Here is a 20,424-nt window from a genome sequence, read left to right on the forward strand (position 1 = left end):
TCAGAGATTACAAGTTTTTATATTTTAAGGCTTTCTTTGATAAAAATGTGTTCATTTTTATTTTAAATTTATATATGTTTTATTCAAAAATATATATAAACTGGTCAACGCTAGAAAAAAATAATAGTGGAAAATAGATAATAGAATTAAAATTTGTTTAGATATTATATTTTCTATAAGCATTTTATTTGTGCATTGTTCATATCACAAATATGAACTCTTATATATTTCCATAAATTAATATGTAACATAAGTTTGTTAATTTTAAAACAATTATAAAATATTAGTACATATCAAATAAAAACTATTTTTAATGCAATATAATATATATTTAATGGTGCACTAATCAAAAGTTGAATTTCTAACCTCCACTTTTGTTTAGGTGAAAAACTTTTACCGGACCCAAAAGTCTGAATTCAAAGACTCAAACTCTTAGATATAATGTATTTTTATTGCATATATATATATATACATACACTGTATATGCAGTGTACATATACAAATATACAAGAAATACACTTTGTATATAATTTATATGCACATTGTCTGTGTGTGTGTATACATGATACATGTTGCATATAAAATAATATGCAGTTTTAGGCATTCTGAGCACCTAAGTGTATTTATAAGCATTTTAAGGATTTGGTTAGCTCTTTTAAACATTTAACTACTTCCAGGTATGCTTATAGAAAATACAATAAAATCCTTCCAGGTATGTACATTTCAAATAACTTTTAACATACTGTTCAAAAAAATTTTATTATTACATAATATTTATTTTAATAAAAAATAAAATAAATTTATAAATTTTAATTTAATTAAGTTAAATATTATAAATTAATCACTATTAAATCATAATATATTTATAAAGTAATTAATTCCATATCATCAATAAAATTTAAATTTATAATTTTTAAATAAAATACAAAGTATTTAATTAATATATCATTGTATTATTAATTGAAATAAAAAACATATTACCTACACTTCAAAATACTTTTAAATAATCCAAAGCAAAAAGTATACTACACATCCTTCTCTCCTGATTGTACAGCAGTACAAAGTGAGATGGGCATCTGATAACTGGTTAAAAAATGGTGCCGTGGAAAGAACATAAAAACAAAAATGAAAACAAAGCGATGTTCTTAAATTTTTATGGTGTTAAAATGAGCCGTAAAGCATATTCATTAATATTATTATGCTACAAATGCATATCCCTCAGAATCATTTACTTCATTCTTCCTTCTAAATCAACATCTTTTGAATTCTTTCGATGAAGCCAAGGACGACAGGCAAACTCTTGTCATCTGAAATGTAAAAAACAATAAAAATTTCTACCATTAATAGAATAATTCTAAAACAATAGATGTGATGTGTTCAACCTGGAGAAGAAATGAACACTAGAATAAAAAGGGGAATTAAATAAAAGGTTACTAGATAAAATTACCAAGCCTTGGTACCGTGTGACCTTTGGGATGGTGAACTGTGACAGGATCTGAGCAACATGCTATGAGTTCAATTCCATATGGCTTCAGAAAATCAGTCTCTCCTGCAGCAATACATCTTTATTAATATCAACTGGAGACAATAATGCACGGGGAACAATATAGCAAACAAACACAAGATCACTTTGTTGTGAGTACATACAGGACTCAAAGCCTCAGTTCCAGCTTCTCCAATGGAAAGGCCGGGATATAGACATCATTGTTAAATTACTTTGAGATTATTTCCACCGTGTAATATGGAAGCCCAGGTTTGATTTTGAGTGGGAAAATTACACTTTTTCAGATAGAATAGCCGAGGTCTAAGTTTTCTTTAAATGGTTTCGGCAATGGGAATGTACATGGAGGCTAAAAGCCTCAAACCTCCAGGTCTAAGTTTTCTTCAAATGTTTTTGGAAATGAGAATAATATACATATGGGTTAAAAGCCTCAAACATGGACTAAAAACAATTAAAGAAAAATTTTATATAAAACAAGGCTGATTTTAACCGCAAGATTTATAACACTTTATCTTGTCAGCCAACAGAATATAGAACTGCATTCAGTGAAGAGTAAAGACAACAAAATATAATATAATATTCAGAGGTTAGTTTCTGTTTCATTAGCCATCATTTAGGAAGGTTAAGTGACTAAGATATAACCTAATCAAATGGAGAGCTCTTTATTAATACCACAAGACATCCTTCACCTACAATTGCCTAGAGCTTCAGTATGCCATGCTCTAATTCATAAAACAGTTCTTGCAGTGAGCCTATTTCTACATTTTTCCTCTTCATTTCATAGATAACAAAAGTTGCATGATTGAAACCACTATGTATTTCACGCATCATGTGAAATCTGTTAAATAATGAAGTTACACTTATTTTCCTAAATGTTTAAGCTAACAGAAAAACTTCCAATTATTATGTATAGAATAAGATACCCTCACAGTTAGGTTCATTAAGCTGAACATTAAGAACAAAAGTCACCTGCAAATTCATCATACCAAAAAATAAGTACAAACCCACCCTAAATGTAAAATTAACAAGAATAGAATGATATCGTAATATAGAAGCTAGTCTCTACCTCTAATACTATATTAAACAATAGAGTTAGACCGACAGTGGTTTACTGATTCAACTTGATGGAGCATATGATCGTATAGCCTAATTCATACAATAAAATAACAGATAACTTTGACCAATAGCTTACAGTTAAACGACCCAGATTGCGGTCAAAGGTTAAAACTACTTTAAAGGCTAGAATTTGCTCGCCCAAGTATCAAAATTGACTCATACTCAAACATTTATTAACTTGACATTAAAAGCAAATAAACCTTTCAGCATATACAGTCATGACATTCTTTACAGAACAAATGAGTCTTACACAGTCTTTTTCAACAATTTAAGAGGAAAATGAAAGATCTTAACTAGAATACATGGATTCTGCTACGGCCACCCCTTGAGACAAAAAATTATTGTGTACTTAAAAATAACAGTATATATAATAACATAAATTAACAAATACATGTTTTTAATTATATTTTTAAAAAACAGCTGTTTATATTTTACAATCATCACTTTATACTGTTTGTTTTTTCTTAAATAGAAATTTCCGAAGTATTCCATATTTAAGCACAAATACATAAATATAATATATATTTTTTGAAAAAAAAAAAACAAAAACAAAAATTCATACCTAAAAAGTGGAGAGACGGACATTCAATTGGAGAAGCATACGCCTTATCAGCCACGGAGGGTGACTTGAACTTTGCCCCACCAATTATTAAAAGAAATTTTATTTTAGGTACTTTCTTAAGAGCCAATCCCTGTAAATTACAAACCTTAAATTCTATTTCTATCATTTGCGTCCACAAAAAGAATAACATCAGCAAGAAAATTTACACATACCTCTGCTTGCAGGCCTGGCAATCCAGCCGACAGTATCGCTCCCTAGAATTGTTCATGTAATAGAAAATATTATCAATCACTGTTTTGTTACGGTGCGAATTAGTCAATCCAGCAAAGAAAAATATGTAAAACCATCCTCCATTTCCTTAAGAACTTAACAGAATTAAGAACCAATAACATTCACCGCCTACCTGCGAGAAACCCAGGAGACCATCGAATGGTCCGTGCTTAATCATAAAATCCTCGATATATGGAAGACATTCGTCAAAGTTAGTATACTCCGTAAACTCCTGAAGGAATGAAGAAAAAAGAAACCCATGGAACAAAGAAATTTGAAAAACCATCATAAACTCAATCCAAATAAAAGGGGAAAAGAACCATGGAAGGGGAGAGTATAAAAAATAAAACCTTATTGAATTGAAACCACTCGTAGTAAGGAGGTTCAAAAATTCCTTCAACGTCAGATTTTCCTTCGGCCGGGAACGGCGCATCTAAATAGACGAGATCGAGTTTATCGAGTACGAGTTCAGGCCATTTCCCCATCTGTTTCTTCATAATCTCCGCGCTTGTTCTGAAACCATGAAGGCATAGAAATCTTGGTTTCTTCAGAAGAGTATTTTCACAGCTTTCACTACCCATATTTCAGTTTCAAGGCTTCTTTTCTTCTCAATTATAGTTCCTCTAGTTCCGGAGAGGCGTTGGATTATATATATATACCGAGAGAGCGAGAGAGAGGGAGACCTTTTTGTCAGTGTGGGAACGGGCGCGCGTGGATTCACTAACCAAAACAAACCAGAACGAGGTGGGGAGATTGTTGGGCGCGGTTTCAAATAACTTGGCAAGTGAGGAGATCTAGAAGGTCAAGAAAATCGACGGTAGAGAAGGAGGAAAATATTCTAATCAACGATTGTGATCGCTCGAGGCTGTTAGTTAGTCAGGCATGAAACCGGCCGTTTGGTAAATGGGGCGTGACAACTACGCGGAAGCAGCATTCAATTTGGATGCTCCATGCCGCGTTTGGCTCTAAATAAAAACTTCCGTTTTCGTTATGAAAAACATGGCAAATGGACCACATATTAATTTTTTTGTTATAATGAAAAAATTTATATTTTAATATTTCATAATATTCTTTTTTATGTTGTAATATTGTAAAAATATCATAATAAATATTTATGTTTTAGATTTTAAATAGTTAATTTATAAATTAAAATAAATATTTTTATAATTTGTACCAAAAACTAAAAATTACTTATAAAATTATAAAAATTGAACTCAAAAATAATTTTAATTGAAAATAAACTATATATATTTCAACTCTAAAATATTTTTGTTATTTTAAAAATATTTGTGGCACAAGAATCCCTAAAAACATAATCAATTTCAAACTGAAAACGGAAAGAAAATAATAATAATAAAAAAAGAAGCAGAATCTTGTAAAAAAAACATATAACCAAACAATTAATGCCAGCAATTTTGCACTTTACACAAATTGGCGTCAGGGAAAAAGCAAAACGACGTCGTCAAACCATTGTCCTAATATGACATTTTAAAAGACCCAGTAACATCTGTTAGCAATCGGCAGCCTTCGTCGTCCAAGTCTGGTTGGCTCCATGGTTGCCGATGATAGCTTCATCGGGGATATATTTTCCCCAGAACCAATGGGCCTTCCACACCATGTTCATCTCCTCGATCGGAACGTTCCTCGTCTCCGGCAAGAACATGACGACGAAGATCGTCATGATCACCACAAACGCGGCGAAGAAGAAGAAGAGACCAAATTTCATGTGGCAGAGCAGTGTAAGGAAGGCCTGAGCAATGACCGCCGTGAAGAGCATGTTGACCGACACGTTAATGGCTTGTCCGGCTGATCGGATCTCAAGAGGGCAAACCTCGCTCGGCACCAACCAGCCTAATGGACCCCAAGACCATGAAAATGCTGCTACGTATGCGCAGATCAAGAACAAGAGAATATCGGCTTCGAGCTTTGAAAATTTCCCTTGACCGTCAGCGCCAAATGTTGACCCTATCATGGCTCCCACTGCGATCTGCAGGGAAGAAAATTATAAGAATAATTAAGAAAAGTCAAGCAAAAAATGACTAATTAATTAATTAATTACCTGGCAGATGATCATTTGCACACCGCCTTCAATGAACAGAACCTTTCTTCCGAATCTATCGACACAGAAAATGGAGACGATTGTTCCCCCGCAGATGACCGAGTTGGTGATGACAGCAGACATGAGCGAAGCATTGTCACCGAAGCCAAGTGTTTTGAACAGTACCGGCGCGTAGAACATGATGACATTAATGCCGGTGATCTGCTGGAAAAATGGAACCAGTATGCAGAGGACGAGCTGGGGCCTGTATCTTCGCCGCATGATGTTCTTCCATGGATGCTTCACTTTCTTGGCAGTTTCACTGGCCTCGAGAAGGTCTTGAAACTCCTCGTCAACGTTGTTCGTGCCGCGAATTTTCTGCAACATTTTCTTGGCTTCCTCGACGTGTCCTCTTTCGATGATCGAGTTGGGCGTGTCGGGAAGAAAAAATGACCCGATTGTCATCATGGCCGCCGGAACGCCGGCGAGACCCAGAGAAATTCGCCACCCCCATCCGCCTTCGATTTGTGCTGTGCCGTAGTTTACCAGACCCGCCACTAGGATCCCAATAGTAATTGCCATTTGGAATCCGATGTTGAGTGCTCCTCTCATCTTCGCCGGAGCCATTTCCGATAGGTAAACCGGAACAGACTGCAGCAAATTAGTTAATTTTTTTTATTCAAATTCATGGATGTGATACGCAGGGATAAATCAGAATTAATAATAATTCATTCATAGATCAATTGATTAATATCTAGCACGAAAACAGAACATTAGTGAATAAGCTGTGAGATTGATTGTAGACCTGATTAGCAAATCCAACACCGACGCCGAGGAACAGGCGACCGATAATTAGCATTTCGATATTCGATGCGAACCCGTTAAGAAACGCACCAATGAGAAAAGCAACGCCGCCGGTGAACATAGAGATTTTCCGGCCGAAAATACGTGTCACCGTCGAAGCGAAGAAGGAAGCTACGAGTGCGGCAATGTAGAGAGAAGAAGTGAATAGTTGCAGTAACTGGTTATCGTATTTGCAATACTGGGTATCATGTGCGGATTTTTCATTTATTGTTCTCAGCACTTGTGGGAAGAACTTCGTCAAGAATTCTTCCATAGATGTCACCCCCCCTGCAAATCATAATAAACCACCATTGAAATTGGTTGAACCTTCATGATTAAGTTCAAAGTTGAAACACAGAAGATATAAATTATAAATGCCGAACCTGAAATGCCAATGTCGTAACCAAAGAGGAGACCTCCCATAGCAGCAATTATACAAGTGATGATCACAAAAGCAGTGACGCCACCTTCGTACTCTCTTCCCGTCGGACCTTGAGGGACAGAACCTCCAACGGCCATTTTCGTTAATGCAGTAAAACAGTGTCCGGCCGGTCAATTTGTGCTCGGCACCTTGAATCTTAGTCGATATATATATCTACACACGTGTGTATATAGATCTGTGACACAAAACTTCAAGGATCGAACCTTAATTATCCCTCTAATCTCTCAAATAGAAACTTGTTCAGTGCTTTTCTATATTTGGATTTTGGAGCTAGCCAGTGGCAGGTTTAACTGCAAAGACAAAATTACAATATATAAAACATATATAAATGGACATGCATTGACTAGTTTGCATACATACATATATATTGCCGAATATGTATATAAAATATATCATGAAAGTGGAAATTTCTATAGTAATAAGAAAGAGATAAACTCTATCAATGTGTATTCATGTGCTCGTGCATCGATCCGCAAAATCTCTCTCTTATATGTTAGTTTATGCAGCTTAATATAAATATATATATCTATAATATGTATAATAGACACATGTGGATACGCAATTACCAAGCATGCATGGAGGATATACAGGTACCTCCCATGAAAGTTGACCCAAGCTGTCACCTGGGACCTCTCGCGTGAGGATTTATGCACATGGGTGTTCCTTTCATTACATTTTGGAGATATGATGCATTCATTTAATAAATGATACGTAAAAATAAATTAAAATATCACAAATATAATTTTTAGATGAAAGCACCGAAAAATATAGTTCAATTCAAAACTACCCGAGGATGCACGTACATGTTACTAACTATTTGAGAAAAATAAAAATCTACAAGTGAAAAATGCTAGATTTTTACGTACTTCTAACAAAGATAAATTTTTGAAGGCGCTCAAAAAATGACAATGAATGTATTCCATATTACCCAATTGAATGGATGAGTTTGGGAGAGAGATATGCGTACACACATATATATAGTTTGTATTAGTTATGAATTATCCAATCATTGTCCTTATCCTTAGTTCAATCGGGATTAATACGATGAGTTGGTAAACAAAAAATTATTTTATTTTTTTATTGTTATAATTGACTCTTATGTATTAATCTTTATCCATATCTTTCTATAATAAAATTAATTTTAGTAAATTACAAAAAAAAAATAGAAAACTAATATCGGTTAAAATATTTTTCATCGAATATAATTCTAATTACACATTAATTATAATACAATTTTTTTAATAATAATATGAGAATATATAATAAAATTAAAATTTATAATCCTTTACAAAATAAAAGAATTACTAAGAATCCAATCAAACAATAATTGGTTTCTGTCACATTTCTTACTTATATGGAAGAACAATAAGCAATTATGATATAAAAGTTTAAATATGAAATTTCATTCAAATTTGATAAAAATTTTACTATATTAATATTTAAATATTGATTATATTTTTAAAAATTATGAATTAACTTAAACTGATCGGTTTTTTAAGTGTAAAATTAGATGTATAATATAATATAAAATTAAAATATTTTTAATTAAAAAAATATTTATTATTAAATTTAATATGCCACACACATCTTAATGATAACAGTACTTAGTAAAAAAATTAAATAAATATTTTTTAGAAAAATATGAAGACTAATTTTTATTAAAAATTGAGACAATAATAACAAAATGAAATCCAAATATAAAACAGAATATCCTCGTGGCTTTGATCAGTAATTATTTACACGCGAAATCTGAAAAATTACCATCTTGCCACCAATAACCGTAAGAAAAAAGTAGAACCTTCTGGCACCGTGCGATAATTGGAGACGGACGGTGGATGTCCCACTGGACAACATCACCAACACATCGCCTGAGAAATTTCAAAATCGCAGCAATCGCTTTATTGTTTCCCCCTTTAATTAAAATTGCTCTCGCGATTTTAGATAGATTTTCTTGGGGGTTTCGTTTTGATGGCGGCCAATTCGCATCGAGGTGGTGGTTCCTTCTACGGTGATGCTGCTCCCTATCGATCAAGGTATTATGCAATAGCTTGATCTCGATTTATAACTTGTTCGTTCTATCATCTGTTTGATGCCCTAGAAAATCAAGAGAAAGAGAGTATGAATTCGATTTATAACTAATTTCATATATGTTGTATTGTTTTCGTGTACGAGGATGCAGAGAGGGGCTTAGCACGAGACCGGTTGCTGGTTCAGATGAAATCCAGCTGCGGATCGATCCTATTCACGCCGATTTGGACGATGAGATTACTGGTCTCCGTAGCCAAGTTAAGCTATTAAGAAATGTAAATTTCCTGTTCCTTTCTCCTTCCCACCCTCCCCTAGATGAATGTGTTTCGCGTTTCTGTATTAATTCCCTTGACCGCGATGAATAAGCGGTTTTAAGATCGTAGAGTATTTTATTTTATTAAGCCGTGGGTATGATTTTAAAGAACGTCTGTTTACTGCTGTAGTGGTTTTTCATCATTCCATTACCTAAACAGATGTATAGATTTCTAGATGGGCATTCATCAAGGCAGTAGAAGCACAGGTAGTTGAATTGCCAAATTGTTTAAGTTTGCATTTGGTTTAGTACCATTCAATTTCTTTCTTGTTCTCGTATATGCTGAATATTAAGATTGATTGCTTTGTTATATTAACTCTGAGTCGAAGTTTGGTTCTTGTCCTACTCATATTATTTAATTTGATGATTACTTCAGTGGTTAAATTGGTGGATAATTAAGTTGGTTGCCTTGTTTCATTACCTCTGGTTCGGAATTTGGTGGACCAGAAGATTGGTTGTTTTGTTTCATTATTCATTTCTCTGCACATCATAGTCAAGGTAGTCAGCAACCGTTGGCATTGATTGTGAAAAAGGATGCAGAAAGGATCCGATTTTCAATATCATTGTCCTAAGCCCTAAGCTGGATAATACTATATCTTCTGATGTTCGTTTTGTCTCTTAGAAGTGATTTGATAGGTTTGAGAAAAGAGCAAGTAGAAAATAACTTTGTAGGGGGAACTGGTTGAACTTTTTTAAGGTTGCTTCTAGAAACTCAAAACTTTAATCGTCTATGTGTATAGTAGAAACGTGATGATTTTGGTAGTAGATCAAAATTGTTAGAATTTTCTTGCTCCGGTTAAGTGAAATGCTTTCTACTTTTCTTCTCACCCTTCCTCTTCCCCTTAACCTTAATGTTTCTGTTTTATGTTTCTCCTCTCCGTTGTCTGAAATTAACTGTTGATACACATTTTTCAATTTGTTTATATAAAATTCTAAAATTAAGTGTTTTGCTTTTAAATTTCCTTTTTACACTGCATCATCTCTCATCAAGCTTGGTTTTTGCAGGTGGCTGAAGAGATAGGATCAGAAGCAAAATTTCAGAGGGATTTCCTAGACCACTTGGTATTTAATCACTTTTGCTTGACGTTTGACAGTGTGTTTCATTTTTTCCCTTTATGCATATTTTGTTAGACCTTCCATCTTGAACAGGCATTCACATCATCACTTCAGTCTGATCTAATGAAGCATGATATTTACTAAGATTATATTTGAAATAGATCTAGAAAGTTAGTGAAAATCATCCTTAAAATGAAAAACTTGACCTCATATAGAATTCCATAAAATCAGAACATTACATTTTGATTGAATTTATAATGCATTATTCTAGTCTCATACGGAAGTACCTACAAAATCAATTTTTTGGGGTTATCCTAATACATTTTGTATCATTTCCTAAGTGACTATGTTGGATTTGCAAATAAGTTTCTCTAAATTTTTTATTTATTTCAGGCATAGCCTAATCAAATTATTAGCTGCCTGAAAAAGTGAAAATAAGTTAGACATGGGTGAATTTAAGTAGATTTTTAGTTTACCCTGTGCATATGGATGCATGCACACTTGCAAATTTTTTAGTTATGATAAACACAGATGGAACAACTTGCGAACAACTAGTTGAAGCCAATGGAAGATACTAATAGATGTTTCCAATAGGTTTACATCGGGAACATATACTTGTTTATACATAGTGATTATTCCTTTATCCATCACCCAGTAAACTAAAACAGATAATGTTATAACTCAATGAAATATTGGATAAACGAGGATCCCACATTAAATTTATGATATCAGGACAACTCAGCCAATCGCAACAATATAGTCCTTGCTCAATGTTTCCTGCAAAGCAATTAAAGGCCTTAAACATAAATTTAGAATTAAAACAAAAGTGATTTGACCAATTGAAAAATTTGCAGATTTTATTTGAAGTGGCTTTTCTTCATTTATTTACCATCATTTCAGATGTTAAAGACTCGTATGTATTCATTTGGCTGTTGTTAATATTCTCCATAATTAAACAGTTGCAGTTGCATCATTTTCATTAAGGCAATGAACTGTAGTTCTTATCCTGCATCTATTTGATGACAGCAAATGACTATGATCAAAGCACAAGCAGGCGTGAAGAACAACTTAAGGAAGTTGAACAAGAGCATTGTCCGGAGTGGTTCAAACCATGTCGTCCATGTGGTCCTCTTTGCACTATTATGCTTCTTTATTGTCTATCTGTGGTCCAAAATGTTCAAAAGATAAGCGGGAGCAAAAATACAGTTCCTTCCTGTGTAAAGCCTTCCCATATAATTCTGTCATTTGTAATGATATCTCTGACGGTGGTTTAGTTTCCTCTACCATGATTAGAATATTATGCTCTTTAGTGCTCAACATAAATATTTGCATATTATTCAACGAATTACACGATTGTACCAAAAGAAAGCAGAGATCTATAGAGTTCTTCTTAATGAGAATTTGTGCTCCAAAAGCACGTATTTCTTGAATGATAATGTGGCTTGGGAACAGAACCATTGGTGGAATACTCTAGCTCACTAATTCAGTGGCTCCCCCTTAAATTTTATGTCCTTTTGCAAAGGTGGAAGTGATACTTAAGTTTGCGATTGATTTCAATTTTGAAGTGGGTTATTATTTTTAAACTTCATTATCTAAAGTCTTTGATGGTAGAAATTTATTTCTAGGTGCTTAAGGATATCATATACATTCATGTGCACAGGATGGGTTACATGATATCACGTTTGAAATGACAATTCAGAGATACTCTGGAGTAACTTCAATATTCATCTCTTCTTAAAATTAGCAAGGAAGGCTAACCAGTCTTGCCATAGAATGCGCTGTCATCAACACACTCCCCTATCTGATCGGATACAACATTTCCCTATGAAGCAGATTTGGAAACAAAAGTCCTACCAAGAATTTCGTCTTTTGCTTGGGAAGCTTGCAGGGAGTGTATTCTGACTATTGATAAATTAAAAGCTAGAGGGTTTTGCATTTCAAACAGATGTTATTTGTGCATGAAAGCAGAAGAATCATGTAATCATGTGTCAATTGTGGTGTCACGTGGCTTTTGAGCTGTGAAGCCTTATTTACAATCTATTTGCTATTAATTGGGCGGTGGCTCGGCCTGTGAGGGAAGAATTATGGACTTGGGATGGTGTGCACTTTGATAGAAAGTTGTTAAAAATGATTCCATTGAGTATTTTTTTGTATTCTATGAAAATAGAGAATAAATAATTGTATTATTTTAAATCTATTTTATTAAGGTATGACATAATTAGCAATAAAAATTTTGAATGTCAATGACACATTGTAAAGCTTTTGTAATGGATGGTACACCTCTGTTTTCTTGGTACCTATGTTAATATGTATTCGCCACACTTCCTATTTTTTTAAAAAACACACTCCTATCTGACAAGAAAATAAAGCTCCCTTACTTTCAGATAAAATGATAAAATTTTCAACCCTCGCATACTAAATGTGAATTTCCAAGTAAATTCCAGAATAAATATATGATCTTGGCATGTAGACCCTAAATTTTATGCATCATCCAAAACATTAGATAGAGAGATTACCCAATCCCTAGAGGGCCGTTATATCCTTGTGCCAGAGGGAATCCCACCCACTTCTATAGCTGCTGAAATTAATAAATACCTGTACTTGCATGTCAGGCAAGGAACAATCTGCAAATATCCAATAATCATGAGATAATGATCATTTGGGATGCTGGTAACATCATATTTACAAATTTCTGTACATGGTTAGCCAGAAACATTTTCAGGTCAACAAGATAAACAAGAACGCAAAGAAGCATATCAGTCAAATCCCAGCGACAGATCACTTTGTTAAGCATCGTTAGCCCACTGAATATAGCAGCGGGGGCAGGTCTACTTTAATGTCCCCAGCTCAAAAAACCAGCGGAGATAATGATGTTAGTGATTAGTTTCATTATCATCACGATCAGAATGCTCTGCAGAGACTGTTAGCCCTCAAGTTAGATGAGTGCTGTTGTTCTACTATAGGGCTAGTTGGACTACAAACTCTACTCCTCTTCGGTTCTGAAATTCTCACGTTAGTCATTGCCACTGCAAGCACATCCACGAAACCACTTTCGTCTTGCTCCTCTGATTTGCAGCTCGAACAGTCAGATGTTGAAGCTTTATACAAAGCTCTTCTGCAAGAGCCACTACCATCATTCTCATTTGTTCCATCCAACTCTGGAACAGAAGGAAGGGCACAGAGGCATGAAGAAGTCCCTACTTGGTTTTTAGATTTTGTCTTGCTAGATAATGTCTTAAGTGTCCGCTCAGTGTAGAACAATATCCATGGATGACCTGAAAAATGTCCGAGAAAAAAAATCCAAAAGTTATTATCAGACCACGCAGGAAGAGCAACTGGAGGATGAAAAATGTCTGAATTTTTATTGACTACAATACTAACATTCTTTTTCCTTTTAAAATTTTTTCCTAAAATTCTTTCATTTTTTCTTGATAAATTATTAAATAATCCAAAAACACAAATGAGTTGGAATATTCCATCATCGTGATTGGTACCTTGGTGTTTCATTCCTGCAATGGCTGATAATTACTTTAATTTCTCAAGCGGAACGGTCAAGATGTTAGCTTATGTTTTTCACTTATATAAAAACTAGAGATTTCCACAGTGCCCAGCAAATCAATTATATCCTTTATATTGAAAAATCACATCTCCAGAAAGTTAAATGGCATCAGAAGCTTACTCAGTACTTCATCAGCAGTTATTCTTGCCGAAACATCCCTTGTCAGCATTCTTGCAATCAGATCACGTGCTGGTTTAGACACTGATTCCCACATCCCTGTGTGGAAATCAAGCTTTACATTCTTGATTGCCTCAAAAACTGCTTCTAGAGAATCTCCTTGAAATGGAAGAACACCGACCAAGAGCACATGTAGGAGGACACCGGCACTCCATATATCAACTTTCTCCGAATAATTTCCCAACAATACCTCAGGGGCAACATAAGCTGGACTTCCAGCCAAACCAGATAAAGTTTGACCTGTACATTATGTCATCATAAGCACAAAATATGTTCTTAAACAACAATCAAGCTAAAGAAAACGATGAGAATCTACATGGTAACAAAATTAAACAGTAATCTTTAGTGGACGATGCTAAAAACTTCAAATTCGAAGGAATGGCAAAATGAGTTAACACATCACTGTAATAAATTTTTCATTGTGTTTTAATTAAATCAATTACCCAAGAATTTACAGGATATATAAAAAATAGCACCATGCAAAAATTCAACAAAAGCGCAAGTGAATTGTTGTGTGTTAATGGAAAAATAAGAAGAAAATATAGTTAAAATAACAACATATAGCTCAGTTAACCAATTCTGTCATTTCATCATTCAAGTAGTTAATTTTGATACAGATAGAAATACAATGAGCAACTTGATAAAAATAAAAATATAAGGGGAATTTTTAAATTAACCTTAAGAAAATCAAAGTGCACAAAGCAGGTAAATATTCTTTGTCGCAGTTGAGGGTGTTGTTTGATGTTGGACCAAAAAATTTACCCTTAATATTTCCAGGCCGGAAAGCTCCCTTTTATGCTATCATGCAGATACAAAAATGCCTCCACAAGATAAAAATCACTATATTTCCACTAAATGGATGGGTCTAGAATGTTCTTGATAAAAAAGTAAGGTAATGTGGGGAAATGAGTTCAGTGACCAAAAGATACTGCAATTGGAGTAAATTCCCATTCCGGTTTTCCCAGAAAATAGTGAGAAAATCTTCAATAGCTTCTTATCCATATTGGTAAATCTGACTCTGTAATAATTTACATGGATTTGATGGTTTTCCATCTAGAAACATTAATTGGGAGGTTGTGGAGTTTGTGGATTTGATGGCTTTCCTGTCCAAGTGCCAAGTTGATCTCTCTAAGGAAATGTAGCCTTTGTGCACGCAAATCGCCAATCATCTCTTTCTATAGAGTTCAGAGGCCAAAATTTTGGGGTTTTGTTTTAGCTCTCATCAATCTTTTTCAGATTGCTTCAGGATTGGTTGCAGTGAACTTTAGGCTTCATTGAGTATTGGAGCATGTCTATCTAGGAAAATGTTTCTCACTCTCGTTCATATGTCTAATAAAAAAAATGTCAACTCTTTTGATTGCCTAATCTTTTGCTCTCCTTTTGACAAGATTAGAGATTACTGGTTCCACACCCTAATATCTTGTTTACAGGGAATCCTATTCTTGATGTTATGGATTTGGAGAACATAGTATACATTTTGAATTGTGAAATTCGGTAAAAACTTTTGTAGATGGTTTAGCCACCTCCTTCATGGCTTTAATGCTACTTTTATCTAAAAGAAAAAAGGGGGCATATACAGAGCTCCTTTAATCATACTCCTATTAAAATTAAAAAATTAAGATAGGATCAAGTGAAAATAAAGTCCAACTAAAAACGGATTCATCTAAATAGGAAACTCATTAACAATAGATATCTAGTTGGCAGTAGAAACTTGAAGATAACATTGAATCTATTTAAGATCAACTCTTCTAGGAGCTTCCTACATCGCTCATGCATATTCTCCAGGGGGTCAAGGGAAAATCATTCTGGAGTCCTGCTTTTCTTTGCCAATATCAATCAGATTACCAAGTTATTCTTTCCATCTTTTCTTCTTTGGTCTCCGCTTTATAGACCAAAATACTTAGGTTGCAAAAGGCTTCATAATTGCCTACCGTAAGAAATGAATACCATAAGCATTCGACAAGATGAAATCAAATCTTCAATACATGATCAAATCTAGAATTTCTACTAAAAAAGATGAAAGAGTTTGTTTGGGACTTTCATAAAGTACTTGACAAATCCCATCTTTATCAACTTTTTGGCCTTCGCAACTGTTGTATCCATATAACCCATCTTTTTGGCCATCGCAACTATTGTATCCATATAACCCATCTTGTTCTAGTCATGGATTGTAGGTAAGCTCCAATCGACAAGATTTTGATGGAAACCATCATCATTCTCAAAGCCTCCTCCTTCTAGCAAATTGAAGGGGTTATAGTTGTGTCCTAATGCCTCCATTTGGGCCTCCAAATATTCTTTATATCCACCATCTATCAGCTTGGTTCTGGAATCTCTTCCTCTTCTAGCTGCCATACCAAATAGAAATGGTCATTTGGTTCCGATACCAAAATGGGGAAAGGAGAGAGAGAAATTTGGGGAATCAAAGATAAAAAAATCCCAATTTTGGATTAAATTATGATATACCCAGAAAGTAAGTAGAAAAATTCTTCTCTTGACTAGTCCTAATCTACATTGATAAATCAACTTTCTATTCCACTCATCAATTTCTAGGTGATCTGGAAGGAAAGGAATAGAAGAGCTTTTAAGGAGGTTGATAATTTAGGAAATTTTGATACGATTAGGAATAAATGGTTCCAAACCTTGGTTTTTTTTATTTTTGGTCATCCTCTCTATTCTATGGATGATTTAAGGGACTTATTGACATTTTGATAGGATATGTAAATACTATTTATATGGGTTGGTATCCTCTTGGTGCCTGTTAATATAATTCACACTTTTTATTTAAAAAAAAAAAGATAAATCAACTCTCCACTCTACATTAATATACATATACCTCCACTAATTATATGCCAATTAAGACTTAAACGACTAAGATGAGATAATTTTGGCGAACAAATCATAACTAAAAGAATAAATTAATGTATGAAACCTCCTATAAGGAAATTAATTTAAATAGGAATCCTAAAATAAATTTTTTAGAAATAAAAAGTATAGTATGTATAACAGATTTCCAAACACCAAGAGGGTGCCAACTCATGTATAAATTATTTATATATCAACTAGGATATTAACACCTGATAGAGGATGACCCCAAACCAAAAAATTCAGAGTCTGGAACCAATTATTCCTAACACTATCAAAATCTTCATTTATCCTCTCAAAAATTCCTCTATTTCTCTCCTTCTATACCACCCAAAAAAATAGCGAGGGGATGAGATCCACATGTTTTTTTCAACCACTGATACCCTTCAAGGCCCATATCTCATCCCTTACTAACCCAATCATAACCATAGTTCATAGGCTGTTTTTTTTTTAAATAAAAAGAGATACTATACCAATAGTACCAAGGGGGTACCACCCATTTTACATTATTTACAGTTCAATCAAATGATCTAACACCATTCCAAAATTCTCTAAATCCTTAATATCATGTCCCAAGAACAAAAAACTAAAAGTATAAAACCATCTATCCTTAATGATGTTAAAGTTGTTCTCAATCCCATTAAAGACTCTAGTATTTCTCTCTTTCCACACAACCCACATTAGCGGTAATGGAATAAGCATTAAATGTTTTTCTTCTTACACAATCTAACTCATGCCCACAATTCATCCTTAACCATTCCTGTTATAACCCATTTGATTCCCATCATTCATAAATGGATGTCCATAGATCATAAACCAGCGGACACCACAATAAAATGTGGTTGCAAGATTCAGCATTGCATTTGCACAAGTAACATCTATTAACCATGCATCTTCCCCTCCTCATGAGCATATCTATAGTCAATATACTTCCTCTACAAGCTTCCCAAGCAAAAAAAAAAAAGTCATTCTTGGCGGCACTTTAGTCTTCCAAACATGCTTGAATGCAATTGGACATCATAGTCCATTGTATGCAATTTGACACCATAACAGTACATGATTACAAGTCTCTGCATCCCTTTTACACAAAGAACAACTGTTCACCATAGTCTTTCCCCTTCTCATCAATATGCAAGTATGATTTTGGAGAAACAGTCTTTCAAAGATAATATACTAATCTTTTAAGAACCCTAATTTCCTAGGAGTTTTTCTTATCTGCTCCTGCATAAAAACTGCTATAAATGAGGAAACACGCATGGAGTCAAATACAAAAGTACTAGTCTAAGATTCACATGCAAAGGTCATTTTAGATGTCTTCTTTTACATCAAACACCAAATGGCCAGAAAGAAAGGAATTCCAGCATATTTGTAGTCAACAAACATTATCCTCTCATCTTTTGCCACTCCCTGTCTATCCTCCTTTTGCTTGTGTGCGCTGAAATATGCAAATATGATTTTGCATGCCAATTCTTAATCTGATTATAAAGTAGACCTCCAGGCTATATGCTCATACAAATTAATTTTACGGCAATGTACTCAGAAGCTGTAGATAACTTGAAAGAAAAATATAGCATCAAAAAGGGGATTAAAGAAAAAAAGTAAACATGTTCTTTAGAGTATGTGCAAATTAGTTACCATTGGCAATTCTCATGGCCAGACCAAAATCTGCCAGCTTTATCTTTCCTGAAGTTGTCAGGAGAATGTTCTCGGGCTTTATATCTCTATGCACAACCCCCATGTCATGACAATATCTGATAACCTGCATTACATCCTTGAACATATTAGCAGCATGTTGCTCTGAGTATCGGCCTTCCTCCACCATTTGATCAATCAAACGTCCCCCAGAGCATAATTCCATTACAAGATGAAAACATTCCGGCTCTTCATACACAGCATGCAATGTCACAACCCCAGGATGACCAGATAAGTGTTGCATTATCTCCACCTCTCTGTGAACTGTCTCTTCTCCCTTGCGGAGAGTTTTACAAGCAAATTCTGCTCCAGTAGTCTTGGACCTACATGACCAAACAGACCCGAATTTTCCTTGCCCTATTGTGACACCCGAAACAAAGTCATCGCCAATTTTGTTTTTCCTTCCAGTCTGAGTGGCAACATCTATGCACCCTATCTTTCTCTTCAGACCTCGTCCAGGCAAAACCAAAGATGATGCACCACAAGGTGGGGCAGTAGCAATACCTGCAAGTCTACTTTTACATGAACCAATAGGCTGTGTGCTGGCATCCTCTTTGCACCTCTTTTTCAGCCTAGCATAATCTTCTAATGAATAGTGAGACCTGATATTTGATGATCTCGAATCACTTATTGATCTCAAACCGTCCTGTAAGTTCTGGGACACTTCCGCATCAGTTCCTTTCCTTTTCTTCCTCATCAAATTAAAATGACACTGCTACCTGACGTCAAATTGACAGTACATTGAAAATGCAGATAGTAAACAAGAAGCCTAATTGTGGACCGATACGCTTCTTGCTTTTTCACCTACAAAATAAACCCAAAGGGGAATAACCACCTTCTGATAGGTAAACCAGTAAAATAACAAAAGAATACGCATTCGGGAACAAAATGATGAGCATTTCGTTTATTCGCGACAGAATTTCTCGATCAAGATGGATGATAATCAATCTAAAACACTAAGCCAAACGTCAGTGTTGAGCTCTCTCGGGTCTCATGTAGATAAACCCAACGGGGAAAAAACCAAAACAGAAGTGTTCACTTTACTAATCATTTATTTCTCCCAGAGCAAATCCAATCAAACCCTAAACCTTCTTATTAGCATTAAGAATTAAATAAGGAAACTAATTTACAAATAAGAGGAATTATCAGCGCATAGAACGAACCTTTAAACCCAGCAAAAGCTCTTCGTCGAGATGAAGAGATCAGAATGATGAAAAAGAAGAGAATCAATATATCACTATGTACATCTAAAAATGGATGACGGTCAAGAGAAGATCCAACAAAGACTCAGCAAATCTTGAAGCGAAAGGGATCAAAATCGAACAAGAAAACCCTAGGAATATCTGATCGGACGGTATAGGGACAATCCTCCCTGTACATGCACATCAGTAATTATAACCAGAGAGGTTTGGGGTTTTACTTTCAGAGTTTTACGCTTTAGCGCTTTCCCTTTTTCTCTATACACATCGGTTGCTCCGACTCGGACGCAATCAGGATGATACCCGCTTTATCTCGGGATATACAATGTGGGTGCACCTGCATTAAGAATACGGTGCAGCCTAGGAATCGAAGGCGTAGATTCTTTTTAGTTCCCATATCATACAAGTCAAATCGATGGTCAGGGTTATGAAAGTATTTGGATCCGATGCTTGATGTTGATTGACAGAAGTCATATAACACACGTATGGTCAATTAATCTGTGGGCCACTGTGACTGGTTGACCAATTTACTTGGTACATAGATATTTGTTCCATTAACGCTGTCTGGATTTGCGCTCCTTATTAGTACGGATCATGTAGTTAAAATATTATAACAAATTAAAGGAAGTTTGTTTTCGGTTTAATATCTGTGATTTCCTTGTAATTTTTAAGATCTATAGGCTAGTTATTTTATTCTGTAAAATTACTAAAAATATATTAATTTATTTTAAAAAAACTTCTCTTAAATTTTAGTTTATTTGAAGTT

The 20,424-nt window shown here is 34.5% G+C and overlaps 4 protein-coding genes across 8 annotated transcripts; 1 reads left to right on the forward strand and 3 right to left on the reverse strand.

The window, feature by feature from the left end:
• Positions 1-982: 982 nt before the first annotated feature.
• Positions 983-4,418, reverse strand: LOC110816621 (dihydrofolate reductase). 2 transcript variants are annotated; one of them, XM_022044881.2, is made up of 6 exons: positions 3,800-4,418; positions 3,583-3,681; positions 3,392-3,433; positions 3,180-3,249; positions 1,448-1,549; positions 983-1,307 (listed from the first exon to the last, which is right to left on the reverse strand). In XM_022044881.2, exons 1-6 carry the CDS (start codon positions 4,028-4,030, stop codon positions 1,246-1,248), a joined length of 606 nt encoding a protein of 201 aa, XP_021900573.1. In that variant the 5' UTR covers positions 4,031-4,418; the 3' UTR covers positions 983-1,245. The 2 variants fall into 2 exon arrangements, with proteins under 2 accessions (XP_021900573.1, XP_021900572.1); XM_022044880.2 differs by having other exon boundaries at positions 3,180-3,309; positions 3,800-4,397.
• Positions 4,419-4,822: 404 nt separating this feature from the next.
• Positions 4,823-7,656, reverse strand: LOC110816710 (sugar transport protein 10-like). 3 transcript variants are annotated; one of them, XM_022045013.2, is made up of 5 exons: positions 7,639-7,656; positions 6,714-7,062; positions 6,293-6,618; positions 5,509-6,138; positions 4,823-5,436 (listed from the first exon to the last, which is right to left on the reverse strand). In XM_022045013.2, exons 2-5 carry the CDS (start codon positions 6,847-6,849, stop codon positions 4,960-4,962), a joined length of 1,569 nt encoding a protein of 522 aa, XP_021900705.1. In that variant the 5' UTR covers positions 6,850-7,062; positions 7,639-7,656; the 3' UTR covers positions 4,823-4,959. The 3 variants fall into 3 exon arrangements, with proteins under 3 accessions (XP_021900705.1, XP_021900703.1, XP_088077757.1); XM_022045011.2 differs by lacking the exon at positions 7,639-7,656 and adding an exon at positions 7,208-7,278; XM_088221631.1 differs by lacking the exon at positions 7,639-7,656 and having other exon boundaries at positions 6,714-7,264.
• Positions 7,657-8,591: 935 nt separating this feature from the next.
• Positions 8,592-11,599, forward strand: LOC110816711 (bet1-like protein At4g14600). 2 transcript variants are annotated; one of them, XM_022045015.2, is made up of 4 exons: positions 8,592-8,805; positions 8,945-9,075; positions 10,119-10,175; positions 11,196-11,599. In XM_022045015.2, exons 1-4 carry the CDS (start codon positions 8,784-8,786, stop codon positions 11,355-11,357), a joined length of 372 nt encoding a protein of 123 aa, XP_021900707.1. In that variant the 5' UTR covers positions 8,592-8,783; the 3' UTR covers positions 11,358-11,599. The 2 variants fall into 2 exon arrangements, with proteins under 2 accessions (XP_021900707.1, XP_021900706.1); XM_022045014.2 differs by having other exon boundaries at positions 8,952-9,075.
• A 1,201-nt stretch (positions 11,600-12,800) lies between these two features.
• PEPKR2 (phosphoenolpyruvate carboxylase-related kinase 2) lies at positions 12,801-19,958 on the reverse strand. The gene is made up of 4 exons (XM_022044957.2): positions 19,623-19,958; positions 18,403-19,263; positions 13,849-14,145; positions 12,801-13,444 (listed from the first exon to the last, which is right to left on the reverse strand). The coding sequence occupies exons 2-4, from the start codon at positions 19,154-19,156 to the stop codon at positions 13,071-13,073; spliced, it is 1,425 nt and encodes a 474-aa protein (XP_021900649.1). The 5' UTR covers positions 19,157-19,263; positions 19,623-19,958; the 3' UTR covers positions 12,801-13,070.
• Positions 19,959-20,424: the final 466 nt, after the last annotated feature.

Source organism: Carica papaya, chromosome 1 (assembly GCF_054855325.1).
Source record: "Carica papaya isolate Zhongbai chromosome 1, ASM5485532v1, whole genome shotgun sequence".
In the NCBI taxonomy this organism is placed as follows: domain Eukaryota; kingdom Viridiplantae; phylum Streptophyta; class Magnoliopsida; order Brassicales; family Caricaceae; genus Carica; species Carica papaya.